This window comes from Pituophis catenifer, unplaced genomic scaffold, assembly GCF_029215685.1.
Source record: "Pituophis catenifer annectens isolate HBS135680 unplaced genomic scaffold, rPitCat1.0.hap2 SCAF_7, whole genome shotgun sequence".
Classification (NCBI taxonomy): domain Eukaryota; kingdom Metazoa; phylum Chordata; class Lepidosauria; order Squamata; family Colubridae; genus Pituophis; species Pituophis catenifer.
The window spans coordinates 45,126,883-45,153,249 of NW_027256887.1; the positions used below are offsets into that span (position 1 = coordinate 45,126,883).

General features: G+C 39.9%; 1 protein-coding gene and 1 long non-coding RNA gene across 3 annotated transcripts in view; one reads left to right on the forward strand and one right to left on the reverse strand.

The window, feature by feature from the left end:
• Nucleotides 1–16,777: 16,777 nt before the first annotated feature.
• Nucleotides 16,778–21,190, reverse strand: LOC139319350 (uncharacterized). Its single transcript, XR_011600618.1, has 3 exons — nt 20,736–21,190; nt 19,751–19,802; nt 16,778–18,382 (listed from the first exon to the last, which is right to left on the reverse strand). It is a non-coding gene; the product is annotated as an uncharacterized lncRNA (long non-coding RNA).
• A 5-nt stretch (nt 21,191–21,195) lies between these two features.
• Nucleotides 21,196–26,367, forward strand: part of LGR5 (leucine rich repeat containing G protein-coupled receptor 5) — a 67,590-nt gene continuing 62,418 nt past the window's right edge. The window contains exon 1 of one of the 2 annotated variants that reach the window (XM_070947168.1): nt 21,196–21,908. In XM_070947168.1, coding sequence (XP_070803269.1) covers nt 21,703–21,908 — 206 coding nt within the window. In that variant the 5' untranslated portion in view covers nt 21,196–21,702. The remainder of the gene's footprint in view (nt 21,909–26,367) is intronic. The other variant, XM_070947169.1, reaches the window with a different exon arrangement.

A 26,367-nucleotide genomic window follows, 5' to 3' on the forward strand; every position in this document is an offset into this window, starting at 1 on the left:
TGAGGGGGTCCTGCCAGCCGCTTTGAAAGAAGCGGTGGTGAGGCCCCTCCTCAAGAAGCCCTCTCTGGATCCGGCTATTTTGGCTAACTATCGTCCAGTCTCCAACCTTCGCTTTGTTGCGAAGGTTGTTGAGAGTGTGGTGGCGTGGCAGCTTCCCCAGTACCTGGATGAAGCTGTCTATCTAGACCCGCTCCAGTCCGGCTTCCGGACTGGGCACAGCATGGAAACGGCATTGGTCGCGTTGGTGGATGATCTCTGGAGGGCTCGGGATAGGGGTTGTTCCTCTATCCTGGTCCTGTTAGATCTCTCAGCGGCTTTTGATACCATTGACCATGGTATCATGTTGCACCGGTTGAAGGGGCTGGGGGTGGGGGGCACCGTTCTGCGGTGGTTCTCCTCCTACCTCTCTGACCAGTCGCAATCTGTGTTGACGGGGGCAGCGGTCGACCCCGAGGCGCCTTGTTTGTGGGGTGCCACAAGGGTCGGTCCTCTCGCCCCTTCTGTTCAACATTTATGTAAAGCCGCTGGGTGAGATCATCCGTGGCTTTGGGGTGGAGTTCCATCAGTACACTGACGACACTCAGCTGTACATCTCCACCCCAGGCCACCCCAACGATGCCCTTGAAGTGATGTCCCAGTGCCTGGAGGCCGTGCGGGCCTGGATGGGGAGAAACAGGCTCCAACTCAACCCTTCCAAGACCGAGTGGCTGTGGCTTCCGGCATCCCAATATAGCCAGCTGGCGCCATCTCTGGCTATTGGGGGCGAATCACTGGCCCCCGCGGAGAGGGCTCGCAATTTAGGCGTCCTCCTGGATGCACGGCTGTCTTTAGAAGAGCATATGATGGCCGTGGCCAGGGGGGCTTTTTATCAGGTTCACCTGATACGCCAGTTGCATCCCTTTCTGGATCAGGACTCCCTACGCACAGTCACTCAAGCACTCGTCACTTCCCACCTGGACTACTGCAATGCTTTCTACATGGGGCTCCCCTTGGGTGCACCCGGAGGCTGCAGTTGGTCCAGAATGCGGCCGTGTGGGGGATTATGGGAGCGACGGGGCGCTCACATATAACACCTCTCCTGCGTGAGCTGCACTGGCTTCCTATGGTCTTTTGGGTGCGCTTCAATGTGTTGGTGACCACCTTTAAAGCACTCCATGGCTTAGGGCCGGAGTATTTGCGAGACCGCCTTCTGCCGCCAATAGCCTCCCACTGACTGGTTCGCTTGCACAGAAAGGCCTCCTCAGGGTGCCGTCGGGCAGACAGTGCTGGCTGGCGACCCCCAGGGGGAGAGCCTTCTCTGTGGCAGCACCTGCCCTCTGGAATGACCTGCCCCCTGAGATACACATGATATCAGACCTCCGGACTTTTCGTCGGGCCCTAAAAACACACTTATTCCATCTAGCTGGGCTGGCTTGATCCCATCCTCTCAGTTTTTAATTGAATTCGGTTTTAGTTGGATTGTTTTAAACTTGGGCCAAAATTATTTAATTGTTTTTTAAATTGTTTTTTAAATTTTATATGCTATGTTTTATCTGGGCTGTACACCGCCCTGAGTCCCACAGGAGAAGGGCGGTATAGAAATAAAATAAAATAAAATAAAATAAAATAAAATAAAATAAAATAAAATAAAATAAAATAAAATAAAATAAAATAAAATAAAATAAAATAAAATAAAATAAAATAAAATAAAATAAAATAAAATAAAATAAAATAAAATAAAATAAAATAAAATAATAAAATAAAATAAAATAAAATAAAATAAAATAAAATAATAAAATAAAATAAAATAAAATAAATAATGTTAAAATTCTTCTAAACAACATTTTAATATTGTAGCACAAATGATTCAATAAACTTGCGCTGCTGTTTAGTGTGGATTCTAAGAGAATATTTTTTAAAAAAACTCCTTTCATGACAAATAATAGTGCCTTTGAGGTACATATGTTAAAATCCCATCTAAAAAGAAATTTAACTAAACCTAATATGAACTCTGATGGACTCTGTAACCTGTGCACATTCCACTGAAATAAATTAGATGTATTTAATGTTTTGCCTTCCTTGCCAAATTAAGTTCACTGATCCTTAAGTGATTTGCACCATCAGTCTCTCAATTTGCAGTCTATATGTATTTACAATATATAGATGCATACATCTCTAAAACAATGCAATACAAAAAAGGAGGCAAATTTCAGATTTGCAGAAATATTGCAAAAACAATTAAAGAAAAAAAATGAAAAGTTTACAGGCTTAGTGGCATGTAATACTGTCTCATTATTGAGGGTATTTTGTTTTGCAGTATGTCAGTTTCCCAACTTTTTTTTTTTTTTAAAGTAAGGTAGGGCTGGATATCCGGACAGAAATCTATAAGCGCATTGACTGGTTTCAGTGGTGTCAGGCCCAAAGAAGTAAGTTTGCAACATAGAAGACTTTTTTAGGCCTATACACAAGAATCTGATCAACTAAAATTCAACACAAAATTGGCACTGGATAAGGGACAACATAATTCAGGAGGGGTTAGACTTGGAACACTTGTGGGAATGCTATGACTCTAAATTGATGATGCATTTAACTCTGCCCCTCAGCTCCTCCCGCTTTTCTCCTACACCTGGTAAAGATTGACTGAGTCAGGCAGATTGATATCTCCAGGTAACATTGTAGTGACCACCAGAATGAGGCTTATTTGACCACTCTATTCTCTTTCCTGCAATGTTTTGTTACAGTTCACTCTTGTATTTTTATAGCATGAAAACCAGGTGAAGCATTGTGTATAGGAAGGTCTTTGAAAATAGGAGTTCTTTTTCAGAATGTCAAGCAAGATAAAAGAAAAAACAAACAACCTTCTGCAGCTATCTTCCAGAATATTCCATATATCATACTTAAGAAATAGCTTTTACATTATTAAAATTCCAGTCTTTAAACCCTTCATCATATAAGCAAAACTATTCTCAGAAGTATTCCATAAAGTTGAAGATTATCTTCTATAACCACATTCCTATTGAGAATGAATGGGGGGATTCAGTCAATTTTGTTTGTAGTTCCAGTGACAACAATACCCAATTTGAGAAGATTAAGTGTGAATTGATAATGGAATATATTTAATACATCTTATTTACCAGACACAAGGCACAAATAAGGCTAAAAAAGAATCCCAAATAAATGTAGTACATGTATATTTTTGTACTAGAGCAACTGCACCTTGGAAAGTGATCAGTAATGCTTTTAGACTATATCCATTTGATATATTTATCAGATCTGGCAAAGCATCTTTGCTTTGTTTGAATCATCAGTGAATTTGGGAAAGACATTAATGCAGCATATGTGCTGGACTGTGAATGTTATCAAATGCATTTCTGAGTACCAATATTTCCATTGTGGCTAGAAGTGAAACTTCAGTATAATTGGGCATTGTAATGTCATTTACTGAACAGAAACAGACTTTTGAATTGCTAAAATAATTATATTCTTACTTGACGCTTGTATTGTTACCACTGCTTTCTTTTCACCAATTATACAGTAAAAATCTGTATACAGAGATTATACAGTAAAAATCTTTCTAAATAATGATAAAAAGTAATCTTCTAATTCACCATTTTTTTCATTGCTTTATCTCTTAATTGTTTTGCATGCTTATTGTGAGAAAAGATAAGGGAGTGAATGTAATTTCCTATTGACAAAAATAGCCCTATATAATTACATTCCACTTACTTTATCACCTTTTATGGTATGTTTGGTTACTTTGTGTGTTTCATGATCGTTTTAAATATTTTTTCATATTTTGAATATTGCTTAGAGTTGTGAGATAGTGTCAGGATATATAATAAATAAATTATTTTCATACTTGGGGCTGTTCTATTCTAGTGCCAAAAGTGTGTATACTAGTATACTAGTGCATATGATCAACTTGATACACCCTACTATGCTTTACATTCAAAAGCAAAAATATTGCTTTGAATATGCATGAGTGAGAACATAACATCTGCCTGCATCTTCTTAAATCAAAAGTCTTTTTTCGCCAAATTATGTTACAGAATAGAGGACAGCTGTATAATCCTGGAAAAAAGGCATGGATGTTAAACTTGTGAGCTCTGAAGCATGTGTGCCCTAATTTAAATTAAAGCATAGCACAGGTCTACTATATAGGTCCTAGCACCAATGTAAGTAAGAATGTAAAAAGATTATTTGTGACTTCTACTTAATGTCATAAAGTGGCTAAGTACAAAGTAGTACATTTGCAATGAATTAAAATCATCATTTTTAAGTAAGAAAAGGCAATAGTAAAAAAATGCAATAAATATTATTTTAGCAGTTTAAAAGACAGACGACTGACAAAGGGGAAAAGAAGAAGAAGAAAAAAAAGAAGAAGAGGAGGAGGAGGAGGAGGAACAACCACCAGTGTTAACCACCAATTAGACAAATCTTTTCCAGAATAATCTGTCTCAAACCTGGCAAGATGTTAAAATTAGTTGATAATATAAAATTCTTAGAGATGGGCATCTGTAACTGATATGCCATAGTTAAAGTGTCATGTAACTTCATAGTGAGTAATTTTGCTCCAGAAGGTAATAGGTTTTAAAAATGAGCTAAAATCTCAAATCTATGGAAGAAGGATATTCATTTTTTTCATTCATGCTTCTGTCACTACAGGCATATGATGTGTTATTTTAAATATATAATACAATTACAATTAAAATGAAATTGTAATTAAATTGAAATAAATTTGAAAAGCAAACAGACTAAAATATTAAATTTTAGGACCCAGATTGTGGGGGCAATAAGCTGACTTTGTATAAAAAAGAACACCGCTTGGGGGGGCCAAAAGCCCTACTAAGCAGGTATATACAAAAGTATGAAGGCTATTGCTTAACGCATTGTAAGCCACCCTGAGTCTCCGGAGAAGGACGGCATATAAATCAAACCAATAAATAAATAAATAAATAAATAAATAAATAAATAAATAAATAAATAAATAAATAAATAAATAAATAAATAAATAAATAAATAAATAAATAAATAAATAAATAAATAAATAAATAAATCCAGATAATAATAATCAGTACATTGGGCCACTGAAACAATAATGATAGATTTCTAATTAGATTGTTGTCCCTTTTTTTGTCTGCTACTAGTGTTAAAATCTCATATTCAAAAAGTGTTTGCCCACCATGGATGTACTTGATTGCATAAACATCATTCTTGTGATTGTGGATACATAAATTTACAGAGGTAACTGTCAACCATTGATCAACAAACCTAAACCATTTGGTGCGGACAAAAGTGCAAAACAGCCAAAATAAGCAGATACAATCAATTGGCACCCAATACTCACTGGCAGACAAAACCTTTTTGGCTGGTAAAAAAGGAACGTGAGATTTTTAAGTGTAATCTTAAAACTCAGAATAATTTTTCCAATTTTGTTCCTTCAAAAAATGTACTGTCTCAGATATCTATAGATACAGCTCCTTCTGCAAGTGGAATACCTGATGACATCACAAAAATTAAGCAGACCATGTTGGAAAGGTTTAATGGAAGACATTGTCTCATAAAGGATTATGGATTTAAAAACCAACAGCAGTGCCTTGAATTTAACTTGGAAAATGATAACTACTCTTTTTTCCCCAAGCAAACACCTAGAGATTATCTTGAAACACAGACTTGTATAGGGTATATGTTATAATAAATAGAGAGAGAGAGACTATCATATCATACAAAAGCATATAAATTAGTGTGTTCTTTCTGCTTCCTATTCTCTTAAAACAGCATATAAAATTTAAAAAGAGGCAAGGATGATCAAAAATCAATATTAAAGTTAATTAAAATTTAAGTGAGTGAATAGTGCCTCTTATATTTTACAAACATAGTTAAAATATGAGAAGTATATAAAATAATCATGCATAACACAGTTATGCCTTTCATCCTTCTTTCTATTGATAACTAGCACTTTATTCCTTTCCTCATCTTCTCTCGCCCTTTTAAGTTCCCAAATCCAGAAATCAGCAATTCAATCTTTTCTTCTTTCAACAAAAAGTCCACATAAGTTTTGCACATGGAGAACATATTCAAATGAGTATCAGTGTGTGTTACGGTTGCACTACTGTCTTGTTTTTAGTGTTTTTTGACATTTCCATAGCATAATCTACTTCCATGCCAACAGGTCCTGAAGATGGCATGCTACTGCTTTTTTCTTCTGTTAACCCAGAAACATTGAGAAGAACCAAAAATCACTGTCCAGCCCTGCACTGCAGCAAATTTTCCATCTACTTTAAAAGGAAGTATAATCAACTATTCTCTCCCCTCACACCTACGTACTTCATGTGGAATTTTTACAGATAACTCAAGGCAGCAAACATATCTAAAACACCTTCTTCTTCCTATTATCCCACAACAACCACCTTATGAGATGAGTTGGACTGAGAGAGAAAGTGACTGGCCCAAAATCACCTGACTGGCTTTTATGGCCAAGAAAGTACTTGAACTCACGGCCTCCTGCTTTCTAGCCTGGTGCCTTAACCACTAGAACAAACTTGTACAAATGTTATGGGCATTTTAATAGTTTGATTGCAAAGAACTACAACACAGAAATCCCTGCATTATGTATACATTTTTTGGATTTCATCCATTTTTTTCTGGGGGGTTTATCTTCAACCTGACAACCTAACCACCTCCACCCCAAAAGCTATGGGCATTTATTATATAAAAAATATTTTATTTTCTCTGTATATAAAGACTAATCCTATGGTTTCCCAATATAAAACTTCAGAATCAAGAAAAACTACTATATGAATGATAAATTCCCAACATTTTCAACATCCTATTTTGGATATTTTGGAAGGCCTCAAGACATTCTAACCAAAGTATGCATTGCGTCTGCATAACTCACTTTTATTAGTTGATTGATCTTATCAAAATGAAGGTCAATATCTATATGTAAAAATGTAAAAAAAAGTAAATATGCAAAGATATAATATTTACAGAGAACATTCACATTTGTTGAAATCTTTTCAATGATCAGCTATCTAAGAGGACATTGTGGTCAAAGATATCAAAAGCTGTTGAGATATCACTAGTAAGGGGAATTGTCCTTCTCTTAGTTACCCCCATGGTGTGACCAGCCAGAAACTTAATTGAAATTGATCCAAAAACCAGTTTTATCCAGGTGCACTTCAAATCGGCCACTATCCTCTCAAACCCTTTGGCCAAGAATCAAAATTCTGATGATGGTAGTTTGTTGTTGGGGTTTTTTTTTTTTTTTTTTGCCTTCAAGTCATTCTTGACTCCTCCTCCTGGAAAAGTATCTGCAGTTTTCTTGGAAACATTTTCAGAAGTGACTTGCCATTTTCTTCTTTCTACTGTTGACTTTGTGCCTAAGCAGGATTATCGTTCACATCACATCCTTCTGATTTATAACTTGGTACCTTTAACCACTAACTAAAGTAGCTCTCAAAATTCTGATACTGATCAAAACTTACTAAAAAGGAATTGATCTAAAGAACGTATATTCAGGATGAGATGCAGCACAACTCCTTCAATTGATTATTTTCAAGCAGTACAGTCAAGGAACTGCATCTAAAGATGTGCAATAGTACAAACTTACCCAAATAATCTATCCTTATCCTCAAGAAGCACTAGCTGAAATTGATTCCACAGAACATGCCAGCTTCCTGTCTACTATCATTGCTAATGGTTTATCTATCAAAAAGTAAAACAAATCATAAATGTTGCTACCTATAGCACTAGCAGACCAGTACCACAGTCTGCTTCAGTCCTTAAAATACTTTCCTAGCTAATTTCCAGCAGAGACATGCTCTAATGAGTTCTAAGTTGTGCTTGGTCACGTTTATTTTATGACTTATGCCACCAACTCTCTATATGTCTGCTTGCATATTTCATCATATATAGTTCCTCAATAAACGATGGGTTGGAGGAACCATGGTTGGAGAAATTTATTTATTTATTTATTTATTTATTAGTTCGATTTATATGCCACCCTTCTCCGGAGACTCAGGGTGGCTTACAATGCTTTAAGCAATAGCCTTCATACTTTTGTATATACCTGCTTAGTAGGGCTTTTTGCCCCCCCCCCCCAAGCAGTGTTCTATTTTATACAAAGTCAGCTTATTGCCCCCACAAACCGGGTCCTCATTTTACCTACCTCGGAAGGATGGAAGACTGAGTCAACCTTGAGCCTGATGAGAATTGAACTCTCGGTAATTGCAGGCAGCTGGCAGCTAAGTACTACTTTAACAGCAGTTTTTAGTCCACTGCGCCACCAAGGCTCTTGGGCAAAGAAATGGTAAAAGATTCCAAACCTTCATTCATCCTGGCTTTCAAAGAGTCTGTCCCCTTGTCTTCTCAGTTTATTTAATAAAATTTTAGTTAAATTGATGAAATAATCAAGATACATTGAGACAGAAATCTACAGAGATTACTTATTACAGTAGCAAAAAGAGAGCTTGAACTCAAATCATATCATGCAATTCTTATCAGTTTCAGTATATATAAAATACATTTGAAATTAAGCAGGCAGTTTCTTAATTCCTTTTATTTCTAGAACTTTATAAGACATATTGTTTTCAGTATTTTTTACAAATCAGAGAAGGGTATCTTAAAGCAAAGGCCAAATTCTTACAGTATCTCCGACTTTATTATTTGGCATTCCCCCAAATAGTCATACCAGCTTGAAGTGATAATCTTGCTTGACCAGGAAATAGAATGACTCATTGAATAGCTCAATGAATCACTCACTTTGTTTAAGAACCTAATTCTGATATCAGAGTTGGTACTATGTTATATAAAATCATTAAATAAAGGGTATAGTCAAATGTATCAGTTTTCTGGATAACAGGTTCACATTCTCAGGTTGTGAAATTCATTGATAGTGAAACTTTTTAACATGATGGAATTTCATTTTCTTCAGCCAGGTAGGCTATCTTTTGGTAACTCATTACTCACTAAAACATTTTTGAAGGGAAAGTCTTAAAATTATGTGAAGGAGATAGTGCCATATCATTTAAATGGGTGGAGGGAGGCACTTCTACATTAAAGGGAGCTTACTTTACATCTGATGTATCTATTTTGTGAAGACAGGTATTTCTGATCCCTAATTTGAGAAAATTATATAAATATTTCAAAATTGTCAAATTATGAGAACAGACCAATATGGACTACTATGAAGATGAAAGAATTATATCAGACAGGTTTCAGTTTTAAAAATAAGGTAATTTTGTAAATTTGAGCAAATAAAAAAGGGAAATAATTTCCTTATTTCCCACTATACAGAGTGAAAACCAGTTTGATTTATTTTTCTATCACTTAATATGTGAGTCAATATATTAAATGTAGAGACTCTGTGTCAAAAGCAGGCAAACTTTTGGTTGCCAAGTGCTAAGCAGCATAAGGAAAGGTAAAAGCTTCAATTGATGGTGCATCATACATAAGGGGCAGGGCTATGTTATATATGTGACCAGGGCTCAGATTTTGGAGGAAGAGGTTCCAGGTTTGGGAACTTGGTTTTATTTAGGTCTGAATTGTAAATATAAGATTATATCTTCAATTATTTTCATGTGTTTTGTAGGACACTAATCTCAGAATGCTGATTTTCAGCAACTATCAAAATGTTGCATTGGTCCAGAGGCTCCAAGAGTTCAAATGTTGTCTGAGGACTTGGATAAGATAAATTAAAGAGAGGATGGAAGTGAAGTAATCTTGAGAAAGATGAAGATATTAGGGAAGATATTAGGGAACAGCATACATTTGGATGAGAATCATGGGAAATGTAGTTATTGGGGAAAATAGGGAGCATGGAGTTAAAATCAATAGGTATTTCCACACTGTCACAATTCCCATTCTTTATTTCCTGAAAAACAGTTTGAAGATGATCCATGATTGTCTTCATTCATGATACTGCAGAAACACAGAACAAGTAGAAAACACCCTTTTCTATCCGGGGCTGCTGCAGGTCCTTCAGAAACGGGGCGTTGGTCCTACCTGACACGCTCCTTCTCGTTGAGTGGAGACAGCAGCCATGCTTGGTAGTGACTCGTACGATCAGATTGGAGGACTGAGCCTGTAAAATTTGACAAGTCCCACCTCTGTTGCCAGGGATCCCAGCTTTTGGTGAAGACGGAAGGAAACAGGCTCGTCGTGTGGCAGAGACATTCGTGAAGAGTACCAGAAAGAGAAAAAAACAATACCCCAAAGAACCAGACTGAAAACGGGTGGGGATGGCTGCTGTCTCCACTCAACGAGAAGGAGCGTGTCAGGTAGGACCAACGCCCCTTCTCCATTGAGGGTGGAGACAGCAGCCATGCTTGGGACATACCCAAGTTCACAGTGTTAGGCAAGGGAGGGCTCAGTCTGGGCCAACGACTCTCCTCCCGCAATAACCCTTTGTAACACACTACGTTCAAAGGCTGCCTCCTGTGGGGCAAACCTGTCCAACTTATAACTCTTAACAAAGGGAGAAGGAGAAGTCCAGGTTGCCACTCTGCAAATGTCCACTTATGACGCTTGCGTGGCCCAGGCCGCGGATGTTGCCGCGCTGCGTATCAAATGCGCCGTCAACCTTGCCGGTAAAGGAGAAGAGCGAAGCTCGTAGGCAGTAGCAATCGTCTGGCGAATCCAGCGACCGATGGTAGATGAGGATACCTTAGAACCTAAGGAAACAGGAAGGAAGGAGACAAACAAGGACTCTGAATGCCGGATTGCTGCCATTCTGTTGAGGTATATCCGGAGAGCCCTCCGGACATCCAACTTGTGCCACTTCTTGTCTGACAAAGCGGTTGGATGAGGGCAAAAGTCTGGAAGAATAAATTCCTGTGTGGTGAAACACAGAGTTAGTTTTAGGAACAAAAGTAGGATCTAGCCTTAGGACCACACGATCTGCATGGAAGACACATAAGTCGCTACTCATCGATAACGCTGCAATTTCCGAAATCCTCTTAGCTGTCGTAATCGCCACTAGGAAGGCCACTTTGCAAGACAGAAGCCTCAGGCTGGTAGATTTCAATGGCTCGTACGGTGTACCTGTGAGAGAAGTCAAAACAATAGAAAGGTCCCAAGTGGGGTACCTATGTAACACCAGCGGGCATAAATTAGAGGCTCCTCTGAGGAAGCGACGAATCAAAGGCTCCTGTGACAATGAAGGAAGGGAGCTGTAGGTTAGGATCGAAGCGAGAGCCGCCACCTGTCGTCAGAGATATTGGGAGAGAGACCCTTATCTAAGCCGTCCTGCAAAAACATGAGAACTTGGACTATCGAGGCCCGGATGGGAGAAACGCCGTGCAGGTTACACCAAGTAGAAAATGCCCGCCAAGTGGCTGAGTAAATACGGTCCGTATTTACCTAGACGCCTGAATGGTCTTTATGACCATGGCTGGGAGATTGTCATGCAGCAGCACGTCCCACTCAATCTCCAAACGGTCAATTGCAACCACTGGGGATCCGGGAGCAGTATCGCCCCTTGAGATAGGCAGTCCACGGGCAGGGAAGTCTCCAGGGGGAAGACACTGACAACTGCAGAAGGTCGGCAAACCACGACCTTTGCGGCCAGTGTGGAGCTAGAAGGAGCAACTCCGCTTGTTCCTGTATGAGTTTCCGCAGAACCCTCGGGATGAGGGGAATCAGGGGGAATGCATAAAGCAACCCGTGGGGCCAACGGGAGCGCAGAGTATCTCCAGCCTCCGCCTGGTGTGCCGGAAATCTTGTGAAAAATCGTGGAAGTTGGGAGTTCATTGGTGATGCAAACAATTCGACCACTGAAGTGCCGAACTGGGAGGACAGGACCTGGAACAAACGAGGATTCAGACGCCACTCTGTGTGATCAGTTAGTTGTCGGCTTATCCAGCCTGCGCGTATATTCGATTCCCCTGATATGTGTTCTGCCCTCAAAGAAGCCAGCCGGCGCTCCGCCCAGAGACCCAATCTCTTGGCCTCCCGCATAAGGGCTCTGGACCTGGTGCCCCCTTGGCGATTAATGTGCGCCTTTGCCGTCACATTATCTGTAAGAACTAAGACGTGAGATCCGGACACTAGATGTTGAAAGGCTCAAAGGGCTAAATAAACTGCATGTAACTCGAGCCAGTTGATGTTTAATGATGACTCCGGTGTCGACCAAGTGCCCTGGGCCACCTGATCTAGACAGTGGGCTCCCCAGCCAAGCATGCTGGCATCAGTCGTAATCACCAGCCATTGCGGTTCAAAGAAAAGGCAGCCCCTAGAACTGGCTGGAGACCGCCACCATCTGCGTGAAGCCAAATGGTCCGAATGGACCGAATACACTGTAATTGGTCTGGCAGTCGAAAAAGAATGAGCCGACAGGGATCATTGCACCATTCCTGCAATCATACATTGAATGTCCTCTGGACTTAAAGGGGTAGAATCATGGTCTCGGGCTGGGCTGGCCTCCATAGAGGCTCGAACCAGAGCATAAGATACAGGTGGATGAACCCCCCACCCAGCTGGAGTGCTAGACTCCACAGCATTGATACCCCACAGATCGGGGAGATCCCAATAAGTCAGCTGACTCAACTGACACCAGGAAGTCTAGCAGCAACATCTGATCTGGGGTCGGAGAGGGGTCACATCTACGTTCCCCTGGAGAAACCCTGGCTGTTGTAGATGATGTAGAACCACTGTCCTTGGCCTTGACTACAGGCTTCCGTAGAAGCTTTTCCTTGTGTCTAGCAGAAAACTTAGACTGAGGTTTAATGGATACTCCATCCCCTTGCGTGTGCTTGGCATCTTTATGCTTGGAAGCAACTGACTGCTCCCTTACTGTGGCCTGGTGGCCATGTTTTGACTTGGCCAGAACCTTAGGCATGATAGGCTGTATAACACCCAAGGAGTAGAAATTAGATTCGGTGTTAAGCAAGGCAGTCCTGTATCAGGGGAATGTCAAATTCTAGATGCAGCCTGTGATAAATATCTGAGGCACCAACAGAGAAAGGAGAAGGCAATTAACTCCAAGCCTATAAGGTGCAGCAATGTCTGCCAAAAGGGCTGAAGGCAAGGTTAGGCCAGGGTAGCAGGTACAGCCAGAAAGACTGGAGGCCTGAGAGAAGCTCAACGTGTCGCCTCACCCCTAAACAAAATGGCAGCCAAAGCTGCCAACTCAGGGATCACCAAGCTCCGTTACTGAGCAGATCAGCAATGTCAAACAGCTGAGATGCGGACCGGTAAGAGAAGTCAAAGAGCTGAGCAGGAATAAATCAGGGCAATTTTACAGTTCACCAAGCCCTTGTGATGTGACCACAAGTGGCAAACCACAGGGAGCGCGAAAACTCCACTTCGAAGCCGGCGGCAAGGTCAATCAGCTGAGAAGCGGTTAATAGTGACAGTGGGCAGAGCTCTGTTCATTTCTGCAGGAAAGAATCAGAGCCTGGAGGAAAAGAACCGACAAGTGGTGATAGTCAGGGAGCGCAAAGACTCCACTCAGAACCCGGCAGCTAGTCTCAAACAGCTGAGAAGTGGCTCTATTGAGTCTGCTGGAGAAAAGCCGCGCCTGGGTGAAGGCCGACAAGCGGCGAGAGCGCAAAAAAACCTCCACTAACAGTTATGCAGCTGGCAGTTACAAAATGGCTACCCAAAGACTGTGGGGAGTGCAAGATTCCGCAAAGAGAAGCCACTGTTTAAAACGCAGGGCTCCACCTGCAAAGCCGGTGATTTTGAGCCACTCACGGGAGCGGAAAGCTCCACCAATGTACAGAAACTTACCAGTTCGATGAAAGGATGGAATGGCAGAATGGCTTCAACAAGACCTCAGAATTGTAATCTGAGGCTTCCTGAGGTAAAAAGGTTCACAGAATGTCCAGCAAACAAAAGAATAGCCAAGTACGACATCCAAGGTCAAATCCGAAGAATCAGGTATGAAAGAAAACACTCTTAACTCTGAAAGCTGTCAAAGCTAGCTATCCACAAACTGTGCCACCGTAAGGGTGGGAGCGCTAGACTCCACATTATTGTTACTCCGAACAGGAGGAGGAGATCCCCATAAATCAGATGACTCAACTAATAGTGGGAAATCTTGCATTGACATCTGATCTGGGGTCAGAGAGGAGGCATGTCTACATTTTCCTGGAGACCCAACGATTCCACTGGGGCAGAACCAGTGCCTTTGTCTTTGATAATAGGTTTTCTTAGTAGCTTCTCCTTGCTCTTAGGAGGAGCCTCAGAACAAGGCTTAATTGCTACTCCTTCCCCTTGTGTATGCTTGGAAGCTTCCATCTTAGAAGCCACTGACTGCTCACGCACTGTGGCACTATGGCCATGTTTTGACTTGGCCAGAGCCTTAGGCATGTCTGGCCTTAATCAATCAATAGGGTTGAAAGGACACCCCTAAAATTTTATCAGCCCTGTAATAGGGTAATGTAAATTTTAAGGTAGTTTAAATCAGTATAAATGTGTTATGGATTGAAATTATATAGCCAACTCAATTTCCAGTAGCCAGATGTGGCAGTCTTAGTTTATAAGGGCAGAATATGCTTATAGCCGGCATAGAACTAAGGATTGGAGGCTTGATAGAAAAAAACTGTGCCCTTGCCCTTAAACAAAATGGCGGCCGAGCAGTCACCTAAGAGCTCAAGCTGTCGTAACTGTCAAAAACTGAAGCACTGCTCAGTCTCAAATGAAGGTAGATCTGTTTTAAATAGTCTAATTTGGCCAAATAATCAAAGCACTGTCAGAGTAAAGAGACTACACACAATTAGTCTCAGTCAGTTAATAAGCAGTAAGCCTGTTTGTAAAAGATGCTGACAAGCGGCAAGCCTTTGGGAGTGCGAAATTCCACTTCACAGCCAGCCCCAAATTCAATCAGCTGAGAGGCAGTTAGGCTAAGCAGCAGTAGCGCTTTAACAGCCTATTGTGGGGAAAGTAGCTTCTGCTAAAAGCTCTGATAAACGGAGATAGCCAGAGAGAGTCAAACCTCGTAGCGAAAATGTTAATTAGCTTCAATCAGCTGTGAGGCAGTTTAAAATAGCAGGGACAACTCTGCGCTTTGTTAAAACTGCCGACAAGCAGCAAGAATCAGGGAGTGACAACTCCTCAAATGGAAAAGTTTATGGCTATAGTTGTTGGGAGAATCGATATGGAAGCGCAAAGCTCCACAGCTGGTATCATTATTTAATTGTTAGGATCCCACCGGCTAAGCCGGTGACTTTGGATCACCCCCAGGAGCGGAAAGCTCCACTAACCTTTGAAACTGACCAGTTTCAATGTGCCTCTGCTGAGATATGAATAAAATACACTCTAACGCTGAAATCCCCTGGCAACAGGGGCTCAGTAGCGATTCCAAGTAAATTGCTATCCAAAATGGCCGCCTATCAATCAAATAAGGGGGCGCCAGGCTCCGCAGTGATTCTAAGTGGATGATCATTCAAAATGGCCACCTGTCAATCAAAAAGGGGAGCGCGAGGCTCCACAGAGATTTCGGGTGAATGCCTACTCAAAATGGCCGCCTGTCAATCAAAAACAGGGGCGCGAAGCTCAGCAAGAACGAAACTGCCTCAGAGCCTTCAAATCAATTAAGTAAGTGGAAACGCTGCGAAAAGGGCAATCAGATAATAAGGCAAGCCAAGACACAGGCTGGAGATTGTAAATCTCCTTTACAATTCAATGGCAGTAAATGAGACAAAATGGCTTCCAGGCTATAATGTGGAGCTCTGTGACTAGAGGAACACAAAGTAGGGAGCGCAAACACTCCTCCAGCTACCACAATATATTTAAGGTGAGGTAAGGGATTGACCAAATAAGGAAGGGGCGCGAAGCTCCACGATCTCTTCAGTCAGGGGAAGGTTTTTTTAAAATTAATATAGAAGGGGAAGAGGGAATTCCTTTTCACCCCCACCCCCTAGCAACCCAGCAACTCTGGTTGCTGAGGTAAAAAGGGACAAAGAATTAGTCACACTCACGAAAGAATAGTCCAAGAGAAATCCGAGTCAAACCTTGATATCAACCATCTGAAAAAGAGAAATAGGAAAATTAGTAAAATTGTCAGAGACAGAAAACCACACGACTGTCCAGTCTGAAGGACTGAGCCAAAAGCTGGGATCCCTGGCAACAGAGGTGGGACTTGTCAAATTTTACAGGCTCAGTCCTCCAATCTGATCGTACGAGTCACTACCAAGCATGGCTGCTGTCTCCACCCTCAATGGAGAAAGGAATCTTCTCAATCCCAATCCATGCAAAAAAAGGGAAATAATTTTACTCATAAATGTTCTACATGCATATTCCTTTGTGTGCATTTGTGTGATCATATACAAAAGAATTCTAGCAGTTCCTAAGAGGGACAATTGGAAAACCTGAAGCTATACTGAAAGACAAGGGGCCAGGAAGCATATTGAGTTATGAGATCCTCTGAATGGAGGAATGGGGCTCTTATTTCTAGTTTTATTTGAAGCTCAAGTATTCCACAGCTGAACAAGAAATAAATTTGACCTGTTCTTAAACACAGCCAGTATCATGGATCACAGACATTTGGATTTGCTTTTGAACTGTCACACAATTCTTGGATGAATATACCCTTAAAAAAGAAAAACAGAACATTAATTTCTGAGTTGCTTGTTGATATCTAATAAGTGTTGCTCTTTAGTCTTAGAGCCAATAGTTGTGTGTGATGAATTGATTCAATTCTGTGTGGGCCTGATCTAGAACACTGTTAAATAATTATGTAAACAATGAAGTTGACTCCAAGTTTATTTTCATCATTCAGGACATATGGTATCTTTTAGAAAACCTGTAACTGCCTTAAATTTAAACACTGGTCTCTTTTCTTGGCTTTTCTTTTTGTTTTTGCAGCCTATTTGCACATTGATCTTTCTCTATCTCATTCTCACTCACTCAAACACAAACATACACACACACACACATAAAAGCAATCCAAGATTCTTTCTGTTTCTGTGAATGTCCATTCAACCTATATTATCTCGACTATAATTACTCTGGTTTTTAATTCCTAATTTCAGAGCCTCAGCACAATTATTTTTTTCGTGATGTATTTAACAGTTTCCTTTAATGTTTCCTGAAAAGTTATTTTTCCCTTAAAAAAGGACAGCTTGCTAAAGACAAAAAAAATAGTTGTGTATTGCAACAGTAGTCAAATGATACTATAAAATTCTTTCCCAGCTTGGATACTGTTCATGCTTCACAGTTGGATTCTTTTCCACAACAGGGCTGTAGATCAGACACTTTAAAGATTCATAAGTTTATTGGCAAAGTGTGACTCTTAATAAGAGGTGTATAACAAAAATACCTACTCTTCCTGTTCCCATCAATTTAATGAGAAGAAGGTACACATGTTTCCTTAATTATATACAGGAGTAGAGAGACCATAGGAACGAAAATAATTCCCAAAGCTTTTTCTAGCAAGTCCATCTTATCCAAAACAAAACTACAAACATAATGGAAAGTCTGAGTCAATGTTTTTGGGTAGTATTAAGCAAGCATAAAAATTCAAAATATACAAGAATGGTCACATTTAAGTTCCTCTGTTGAGTTCTTAGTCCACAAATCAGTGTCCCTATACATTCATACAGCATATTCCCAGAGCTGCCATGGAGAGGAAGGGAGGAATGGGCTAGTTTATTTCCTAAAGCTCTGTGCACATATCTAAATTTGGATCTAGCTCAATATCCTATTTTGGAGTAGTAATTGTGATTTCATATATGGAATGTGTTGAGAGATCTTACATAAATGAAATTCTCAAATAACTTGAAGGGCCTGGTTTAAAGTACAGATATTTGGCATGCAGCACAAAATAAATAATTCAAATCCAATCTTATCCTGCTTCTAATAAGGTAAAAACAAACACAGTACTTAAATTCTAGGGCCAATATTTATATTACTGGCAATTAAATAACGTCATGTTAATATTTCATACTGTCCTCCTAGCTAATCAAACATATGCGTACAAAATAAATAATGTTCAAGCAAAATATATTTTCCAAACTCTCAAACATTTATCAAACAGCATTTATCAAAGGAAGTAAAGATATATACATTAACTCATTATTTCCTTAGTAAAAAAGAAACAATGAATATGTTACTTAACATCTGACTACTTTGTTGTTATTATTGTTTACCCACTGTCTGTCAGATATTTTTGACTGCATTTTGTATTCTTGACTATCAGATTCTTCCCAAGGATAGTTTGGGAAGTTTAGTTTGTGGAAAGATGTCAGAGTATGTTGTAAATGAGGATCACGTGATCATAGCAGGGCAGTTGTAGCACTGAAATGGCAAGAACTTTCCAAAATTTCATTTTCCACAGGAATCACAGCATTCTGTCAGGTAGTCCATTTGAGGAACCTTGGTTGAAAACACTTTGTCATGTGGTGCATTGTTTTGCCCAGGTTATAGATATGTGATTTATTAGTATATAGATTTATGGAAGCTGAAGAAAGTGAAAAAAGATATTTCAATTTAATCACCAATGATAAAGAGGGGATATCTGCATTCAAAGTATCACTCAACTATGAATTTCACCTTTGACCAGTTATTCTATATAATCTATCCCAAAATATTGTGTAAATAAAATTAGAGAAGAAACAACCATCTTGAATTCCTGAAAAAAGCATATATGTGGTAAACAGCGTAATCTATATATATAAAAGCAAAAACCATTCACATGGTAATCACGAAATCTCCAGAACCATAAAGCCTACAAACTTGAAATTTGCCATGTATGTTCCTCTTGGCTTCTAGGTGCTCACTAAGAAAAGATTTTTTGAAATGACCATCAGAGCATTAGTATTTCCTATATTATGATTAACACGCTCTGATGCTAAGGAGTTCTACTCCCCCTTGCCACCTGAAAAGAAATCTGTTCCAAATGCAAAACACAAGCAGAGGAGAGGAGTTTCAGTTTCAGTTTTACTTTCACAGCAGCAACCAGGGTATAGGATAGGGGAGGCTTCTGTGGGGCAAGGCTGAGGGAGAGAAGGGGATAGGAGAGGCTTCTGTGGGGCAAGGCTGAGGGAGACAAGGGAATAGGATAGGGGAGCCTTCTGTGGAGCAAGCCTGAGGGAGAGAAGGAAATAGCATAGGGGAGCCTTCTGTGGGGCAAGCCTTAGAAAGCTTGGATAGGAGATGTTTCGAAGGAGATGTTTAGAAGGATAGGATAGGAGATGTTTCTGTTGGGCAAGGCTGAAGGAGAGAAGGGGGATAGGATAGGATAGGGTTCGGTGGGGCAAGCTTGAGGGAGAGAAGGGAATAGGAGACGTTTCTGTGGGGCAAGGCTGAGGAAGAGAAAGGGAGAGGAGAGGCCGATCGTAACTACTCATTAATTTTCAAGCTTTAAGTGTCGATTTATCAAGCCCGATCACAGTTTCATAGCGAAGCACGGGTATCCAGCTAGTACAAAATATAAGATTAAGAGCCTGTGCATACCATATTTAACTTGAAGAAAATTTATACTAGATTTGGTCATACTCTAAAGTAATATTATAATTATTTTATTCCTACAAAAGTGCCTATCAATCCATTTCAGACAATATAGCAACAATTAAAATGAAGCAGAGTTTTCAGGCTCCAAACTGTGATTCCAAATTGACTAAAACTGGTTAACAATTCATAATGATTGCATAAAAACTGGCATTCATTTGAACTGCAACACAAGTAATGGTACCTTGTGAAGAAAGAATCTTTACTCAGTATACTCTAAATCTGATCTTACCCATATATTTGGTTCTAGTCAGGGTCACTGAATGTTTAAACATCTGATAAGACATTTAGCTTGTTCAAGTATCATTTACTGGATTACCTTGGCTCTATAAATTGGCTGTGAAAGTGTATATCCCCAAGATGTGCTGGCTCTGTGGGATGAAAACAGAGATTAACTACAAAAAACAAACAAACCACAGAAATTTTGCCTGTATCTTCCACTAACCTTCCCCCAACCCCTTCCATTCAATCAGGTCAAATTTTTGGAGAGTGACTAGACAAATCCTTGCCATTTTCTTGGTAAGGTTTTTCAGAAATGGTCTGCTATTGCCTCTTTCCTAAGGCTCAGAGAAAGTGGCTGGCCCAAAGTCACCCAGCTGGCTTCATGCCTAAGGCCCAACTAGAACTATAGCCTGATGCCTTAACCATTACCTCAAACTAGCTCTACAATTCCCAGCCTAGTATGTTTTGAATAAATTGAATTTCAGCCCAGCCAGCACAAGTTGAAGAGGGTAGCAAATGAAGGACGCCTCATCTATAGTATAGTTCCACATGGAATCACAGTATCTTTTCCCATCTGCACTTAACCACATAAGACATAAACATCTGCCAAAAAAACATATATTTTTTTCTTATGTTGCCTCCATTTCAGTCCCAGCCTTTGAACGGGGCAAGAGTTAAGTTGCCCTTTGCCACACAGGTAGTAAAGTTGTATTTTGCCAATTATTTAAACATCACCCAAGGCAGCCTTGAATTGTATGAAATCTGTTAGGTTTTGTCACCCATTACTTTGGGCACAAGTCAGGTAACTGAAATTTGTTGTGGCTATTGCCAATTTCTATTCAAAACAAAGGCAAGAGAGACTGTCTACAAATTGCCAATAGACACAACAAATTTCCATGTCAACTCAGTGAGTGGAAAACACTTCAGCTCAGCAATTCGGCAAGGTTTGTAAAAGTATGGAGAGTACAAAAAAAAGGTAATTAGGCCACAGAACTCAACTTAATGTTCTGTCAGGGATCCAAAGGAATGCAAGTGGCTGCTTCCAGCCTGTGCCTGAACACAGTCAGTAAAGGGGAGCCCACCTCTTCTCTAGCTAATTGATTGTTCAGTGGAGGACACTTAGTGTTAGGAATTGTCTCCTAACATTCAGCTAGCGTGGGCTTCTGTCACCCGAATCTCCTTGGATTACAGAGCAGGCTTCTTCTGTACTGCATTCACTGTGGCTGCACCTGCCGACTTCGCGCCACCTTCCAACTTTTATAGACGCAACGCCTCTATCGAGAAAGCGCGGAAAATTGGCAATCCGAGTAAGCCCAAACTACTCCAGGTGGCTGCAGAGATGGGTGGGGAGCGGGAAGAAAACAACCTTTTATCTCAACCGCCTTAATTGTGCAAATGGCCATCGCCTCGGACACTTGAGCTGCTGCCAGCCAAACCGACCTTTTCCCGTTTGGCACAAAAAGCCGCCAGCGAGGGAGGGAGGGAGGGAAGAGGGAGGGAACCTGCTCGCTCTGCCTCTCAGCGCCCCCAACTTGTTTTCGCGGGCTCCAGTGACACGAACCGCGACAGCGCCAGCAGCCCTCCCCCGTCCCCTCCCGGCTCCAGCCCTGCTCGCGAGTTTTCGCTGGCTGAAGCAAACACAACCTCCAGCGTCGGCGGGAGCTGCGAGCAAGCAACAGGCAGCGCTGGGGCTACGTCAGTAGGGGCGCGCGGTTTAGACTCCAGCTCTTTAAAAACGGCGTGTAAACCGAGATGTTCCCATAGAGAGCCGCGTGCGCCAGCAGTCGTTTGGGCTACGGTAGCGGGCGGCCTTCCAGCGCCCTCACCCACAGCTGTGCTGGCACGCGAGCGCTCCGCCACCCTTCTCCCTCAAGTTAGGCTTGTCCCGGAAAGCATCAGACCGACCGCTTTTGCCCCCACCCTCCCCTTCCCGCGCCGGCAAGCGCTCCGGCTGGTTAGATAGTTAAGGGGGGATGTCAGAAGTTCCTTCCATTTCTGGAAAAGCAACTCTGCAGCCGTCGCCGTTTGCCCCCGCGCTGCTTTGGCACCATGGACACCGCCGCGGTTGCCGCCGTCCCTGTCCGCATGTTGCTTCTCCTCAGCTTGCTCGGGTTGCCGTCCGGACTGGGGACGCGCCAAAGAAGCTGCCCGGGTTTCTGTCACTGTGAGCCAGACGGGATGCTCCTGCGGGTGGACTGCGCCGACCTGGGCCTCACAGATATGCCCGCCAACCTCAGCGTCTTCACCTCTTACCTGTAAGTACAGAATAACAGAATAGAGTTGGAAGGTCTTCTAGTCTAACCCCCTGCTCAGACAGGAACCCCTATACCATTCCAGATAAATGGCTGTCCAGTCTCTTCTTAAAAGCCTCCAGTGATGGAGCACCTACAACTTCTGAACATAAACTGTTATTTGTTCTCATTGTTATGAAGTTTCTCCTTAATTCCAGGTTGCTTCTCTCCTTGATTAGTTTCCATCCATTGTTGCCTTTTGGTGCTTTGGAAAATAGGTTAACCCCCTCTTTTTTGTGACAGCCCCTCAAATATTGGAACACTGCTATCATGTCATCTTTAGTCCTTCTTTTCACTAGATTAGACAAACATAATCCCTGCAACCCTTCTTCATATGTTTTAGCCTCCAGCCCCCTAATCATCTTTGTTGTCCTTTTCTGCAATCTTTCCAGAGTCTCTATGACTTTTTAAATAATATGGTAACCATATTATAAAATATGGTACGATTGACTCAGAAGGGACCAAGGAGGGGGAAATTATTTTTTGAAGCCAAGAAAACATAGTGCCTTCAAATGTCCTGGATTACTTACATCCCTCCATCATCCTGTTAAAGTGGAATGGATATGCTGTTTGTAAAGGATGGAGAAGCAACAGGTTGGTGGAATTTGGAATAGAAACTTCATAGTCAACTAAATTCATCACCCAGCAAAACTAATCAGCACAGCATAAATTATAGCTAGTTCATCATCCCTCCACTGTCTCATCTGGTACTTTTTGATCATATCATCCATGACTTGTTGCACTGAGTGTTAGCAAAAGCGAACAAGGAGGGAGGGGAGTGGGCATAAAATATATTTATTTCTTTGCATCTGGTGTAAACTGACCCTTGTTGGTAGATTGTTTCTCACAGACTTGCTTCCTTGAGAATATTACAGAAATGTGGAATTTGGGGCCATTTTATAAAAGCAAAGACATTCCAGATGAAGTATACATCTTGTGAGAAGAGTTCGAATGAGAAAGCAGTTCTATGGTATCTTATTTTGTATGCCCATTCTGCAGATACAAAGATAAGATATACTGTCAGAAAGTGGAACATTAAGGAGCTGTGGATATGTAATCAGTTTCACAAATAGTTAAAACACTGCAACAAAACCATGTATGGAAGCGCCAGATATGATCCAGGGTATTTTCTGCTGCAACTATGTAGTAACAATGTATGGAAAGTATTAAGAATCTGGATATCCATGATTCCATCAAATCCCTGAACTCTGTTCTATAACGCTTAGTGGGATAATGTCAGGCTAAATAATTTGAGAAGAAATTTATTTAATTTGAGTTACATTTTTTTTTTTAATATTCATAACTGATATTGTTGAAGGATCATGGAGAGAATGCTATTCTGAGGTCTGGTTAAAATATATATTCCAAATCTGTATTAAAATTTCTCTAATTTGCTTGGCAGTGCCAAAGTCCATGTCAGTAGAAAGAAAGATCAGAAACAACTGGTTAAATGAGGGGTTATTATAGATCACTAATGTCTTTTTAGTTTGTGTTTTTCCTCTATTTCATTGTTTTATACAGCAACTGTAATTGAACCTATAATACTTTAATTTTGGGCTGTTGACACTAATATTAAACTGGCCATATGATAAGGTTGCTATTTTGTCAAAGTTTGTTTCTTATGTTTTCAAATGCATTGAAATGCAAATGTTAAAAATGTCTACACTGAAAGCATTTATATGCATAAATTAACTTGCAATTTATAATTACTGGTATGTTATATGATTTAATTGATTTTGTACTTTTAGTGAGAAACTGCTATCAGAAGTACTATCTTAATATGTGTAACTAGACAATACTTCAATATGCAAGGATTAAAACTGTATTGTGCAAACAAATTTGAGAGCTTGATGCCTGGACATTTAGGTGGTAGCAGATAATACTTTTTTTAAAAAGAAGAATTGAAACAGCTTAATTGTAACCAAATTAATTTCTTACTTCAGGTCTATGTAACATAGACCTGAAGCATCTGATTATCTGTTTATCAAAAATGGGATAAAAGCCATTTACAGACTTTACTGGGATATTAAATTACATATGAAGTATTTTTTATAAATAATATATTTTATTTATAGCAATTTCCCCCAGTTTGGTGTCCTCAGTTTGGTGTGAAGTTACTTCCAACTTTTAGGGAGGGTGCCACTTTGAGAAAGTATGTAAAAAATAACTACTTTTACAAACATGATTACACATGCTGTATATTATCTTTACTAGGGCTTCGAAGTTAAGTCTTTGAATGACATTATTTAATCTTTAACTAATCCTGAAAGATAGAACAGGTGTCTATAAAACAGAGTAAATGACCCTGAAGTATGAATAGGTGAGAAAAAAAATATGGGACAAAGCCTTTTTGGATCTACTATATAGAATCTATTAAGGGTACTATGAATAAGCTCATGATCAATTTTTTTAAAAATTAAGGTTGAAGTAACAAGATACAAATTTTACATATTTGTGAACTACATAGCATTGTTCTAATTAAGTGGGTTTCACATTTTTGCATCAGTTTTTAATTTGCATCTTTTTTTAATTTGCTTGGCAACTGTACTGAAGTATTTTGTTATGGCCTTTCAGGATGCTTTTCAACTTTTCAGCCTACACATAACCCTGGTATTCCTTGGTCCAAGTACTAAAGAGGTTTAATCAGTTTAGCTCCTAAGGTTAGCTACTTGCTATTTGTTTATCATTGGCTTTTCCTGTTTCCCCCCCCCCTTTTACTTCCTAGCTTTATATGGGGGAAAAATTAATAATAAGGAACATTGGGTGGATTGTATTTGCTAATACTTTGAAATTGAGCAGGGTAGTTCATCTCTAAGAACAATGGCCTCAACATTAACTTTATCTAACTCTGAATAATGAACTCCAATATTCCCAGGTAGAGTTGTGGGGTATATTCTGTTAGAAAGTTCTGTCAGAAAGACCTAAGAGAGTACTACCTTTTATGACCATTATATAACTTCCTGATTCTTGAGACTCCTTTAAGAGCATGCAGATACATGAAAACTGATCTTCCAACCAGAAGGGGATGCTGCAACTCTACCTTGATAATTTTAAGCCATTGACTTTTAAGCTAGTCAATGTGATTGTATTACAAAAATATAACTCATAATTAAAATCTGTTGACATATTTTAAAATCATATGAGTAATTAAGAAATTTGCCTTTTCTTTCAATTAAATTTACAAGACATTTTATTCCCATCAGAGTAGGACTATTATTAAAAGAGAGCCAGTTTGGTTTATTGATTAAGGCCCCAGGCTAGAAACCAGACAACTATGAGTTCCAGTCCTTCTGTACCCATAAAATCCAATTGGGTGACTTTGGGTCAGTCACTCTCAGTCCACAATGTCAGACTTGGGTGAAAAGCTGGTTGGTCAATTTCTGTCACAAGTAAATGGATCAATGGTCAGTTGATCTGGAAAAAAGTTGACCCTTCACTTGAGGGAAAACACTAGGAAAAAGAAGCAGTAAGAATGTTACAATGCTATAGTGTTGTACATTATGCATACTACTATATTACTATAGTATATTGGACACTATATTATATATTTTGAATTCTATCCATTTTCTATCCCCAGTTTTGACATTCATTTGAAACATTGTTAGGCATATTAATGTTTTGCATAGTGAAATGCCTTCATTCAAAATTGATTTTTTTTGTTTCAAATGTTTTTTGTTTTGTTTGTTATCTTTTAGGAGACATTTATACTCTCTGGAATTAATCATGATAATAAATGATTATAAATGAGCTAAGAGCCATGGTGGCACAGTGGTTAGAATGCAGTACTGCAGGCTACTTCTGCTGACTGCTGATTGCCAGCAGTTTGGCAGTTCGAATCTCACCAGCCTCAAGGTTGACTCAACCTTCCATCCTTTCGATGTCGGTAAAATGAGGACCCAGATTGTTGGGGGCAACCAGGCTGACTCTGTAAACCACTTAGAGAGGGCTGTAAAGCGATATATGTCTAAGTGCTATTACTAAATGTACTATAAACAAAATGTAAAATGCTAGAAATAGGTGAGGCTATGCCACTTTAGTTATTAATCTACTGATGCCTTATATGCACGTATGTTTAAGAACTTTTCATTTGCTGAGAAGAGTATTCCTCAATTGTACCAATATTCTGTATTTGAGACCACTCACTTATTAATGTACACCTTGATTTGTCCTAACTACAGACATTTCCAAATGTTAATTAACATATCTACATAGTCCTTCAGATCATATTTGGAGCTGCTGAATTATTCTGTTTATAAAGGTTTATGCAATAGGAAAATGAATATATTTATGCAATTGTTGAGACAATAGAAAATAAAATCAACTGTAAATGATACTTCAGCATTTAATATGTCTGAAACCATAAAAAATAATGTTGGTTCTAAATTGCAACTAGCACATGTAATAATTTCCCATGATGTCTAAA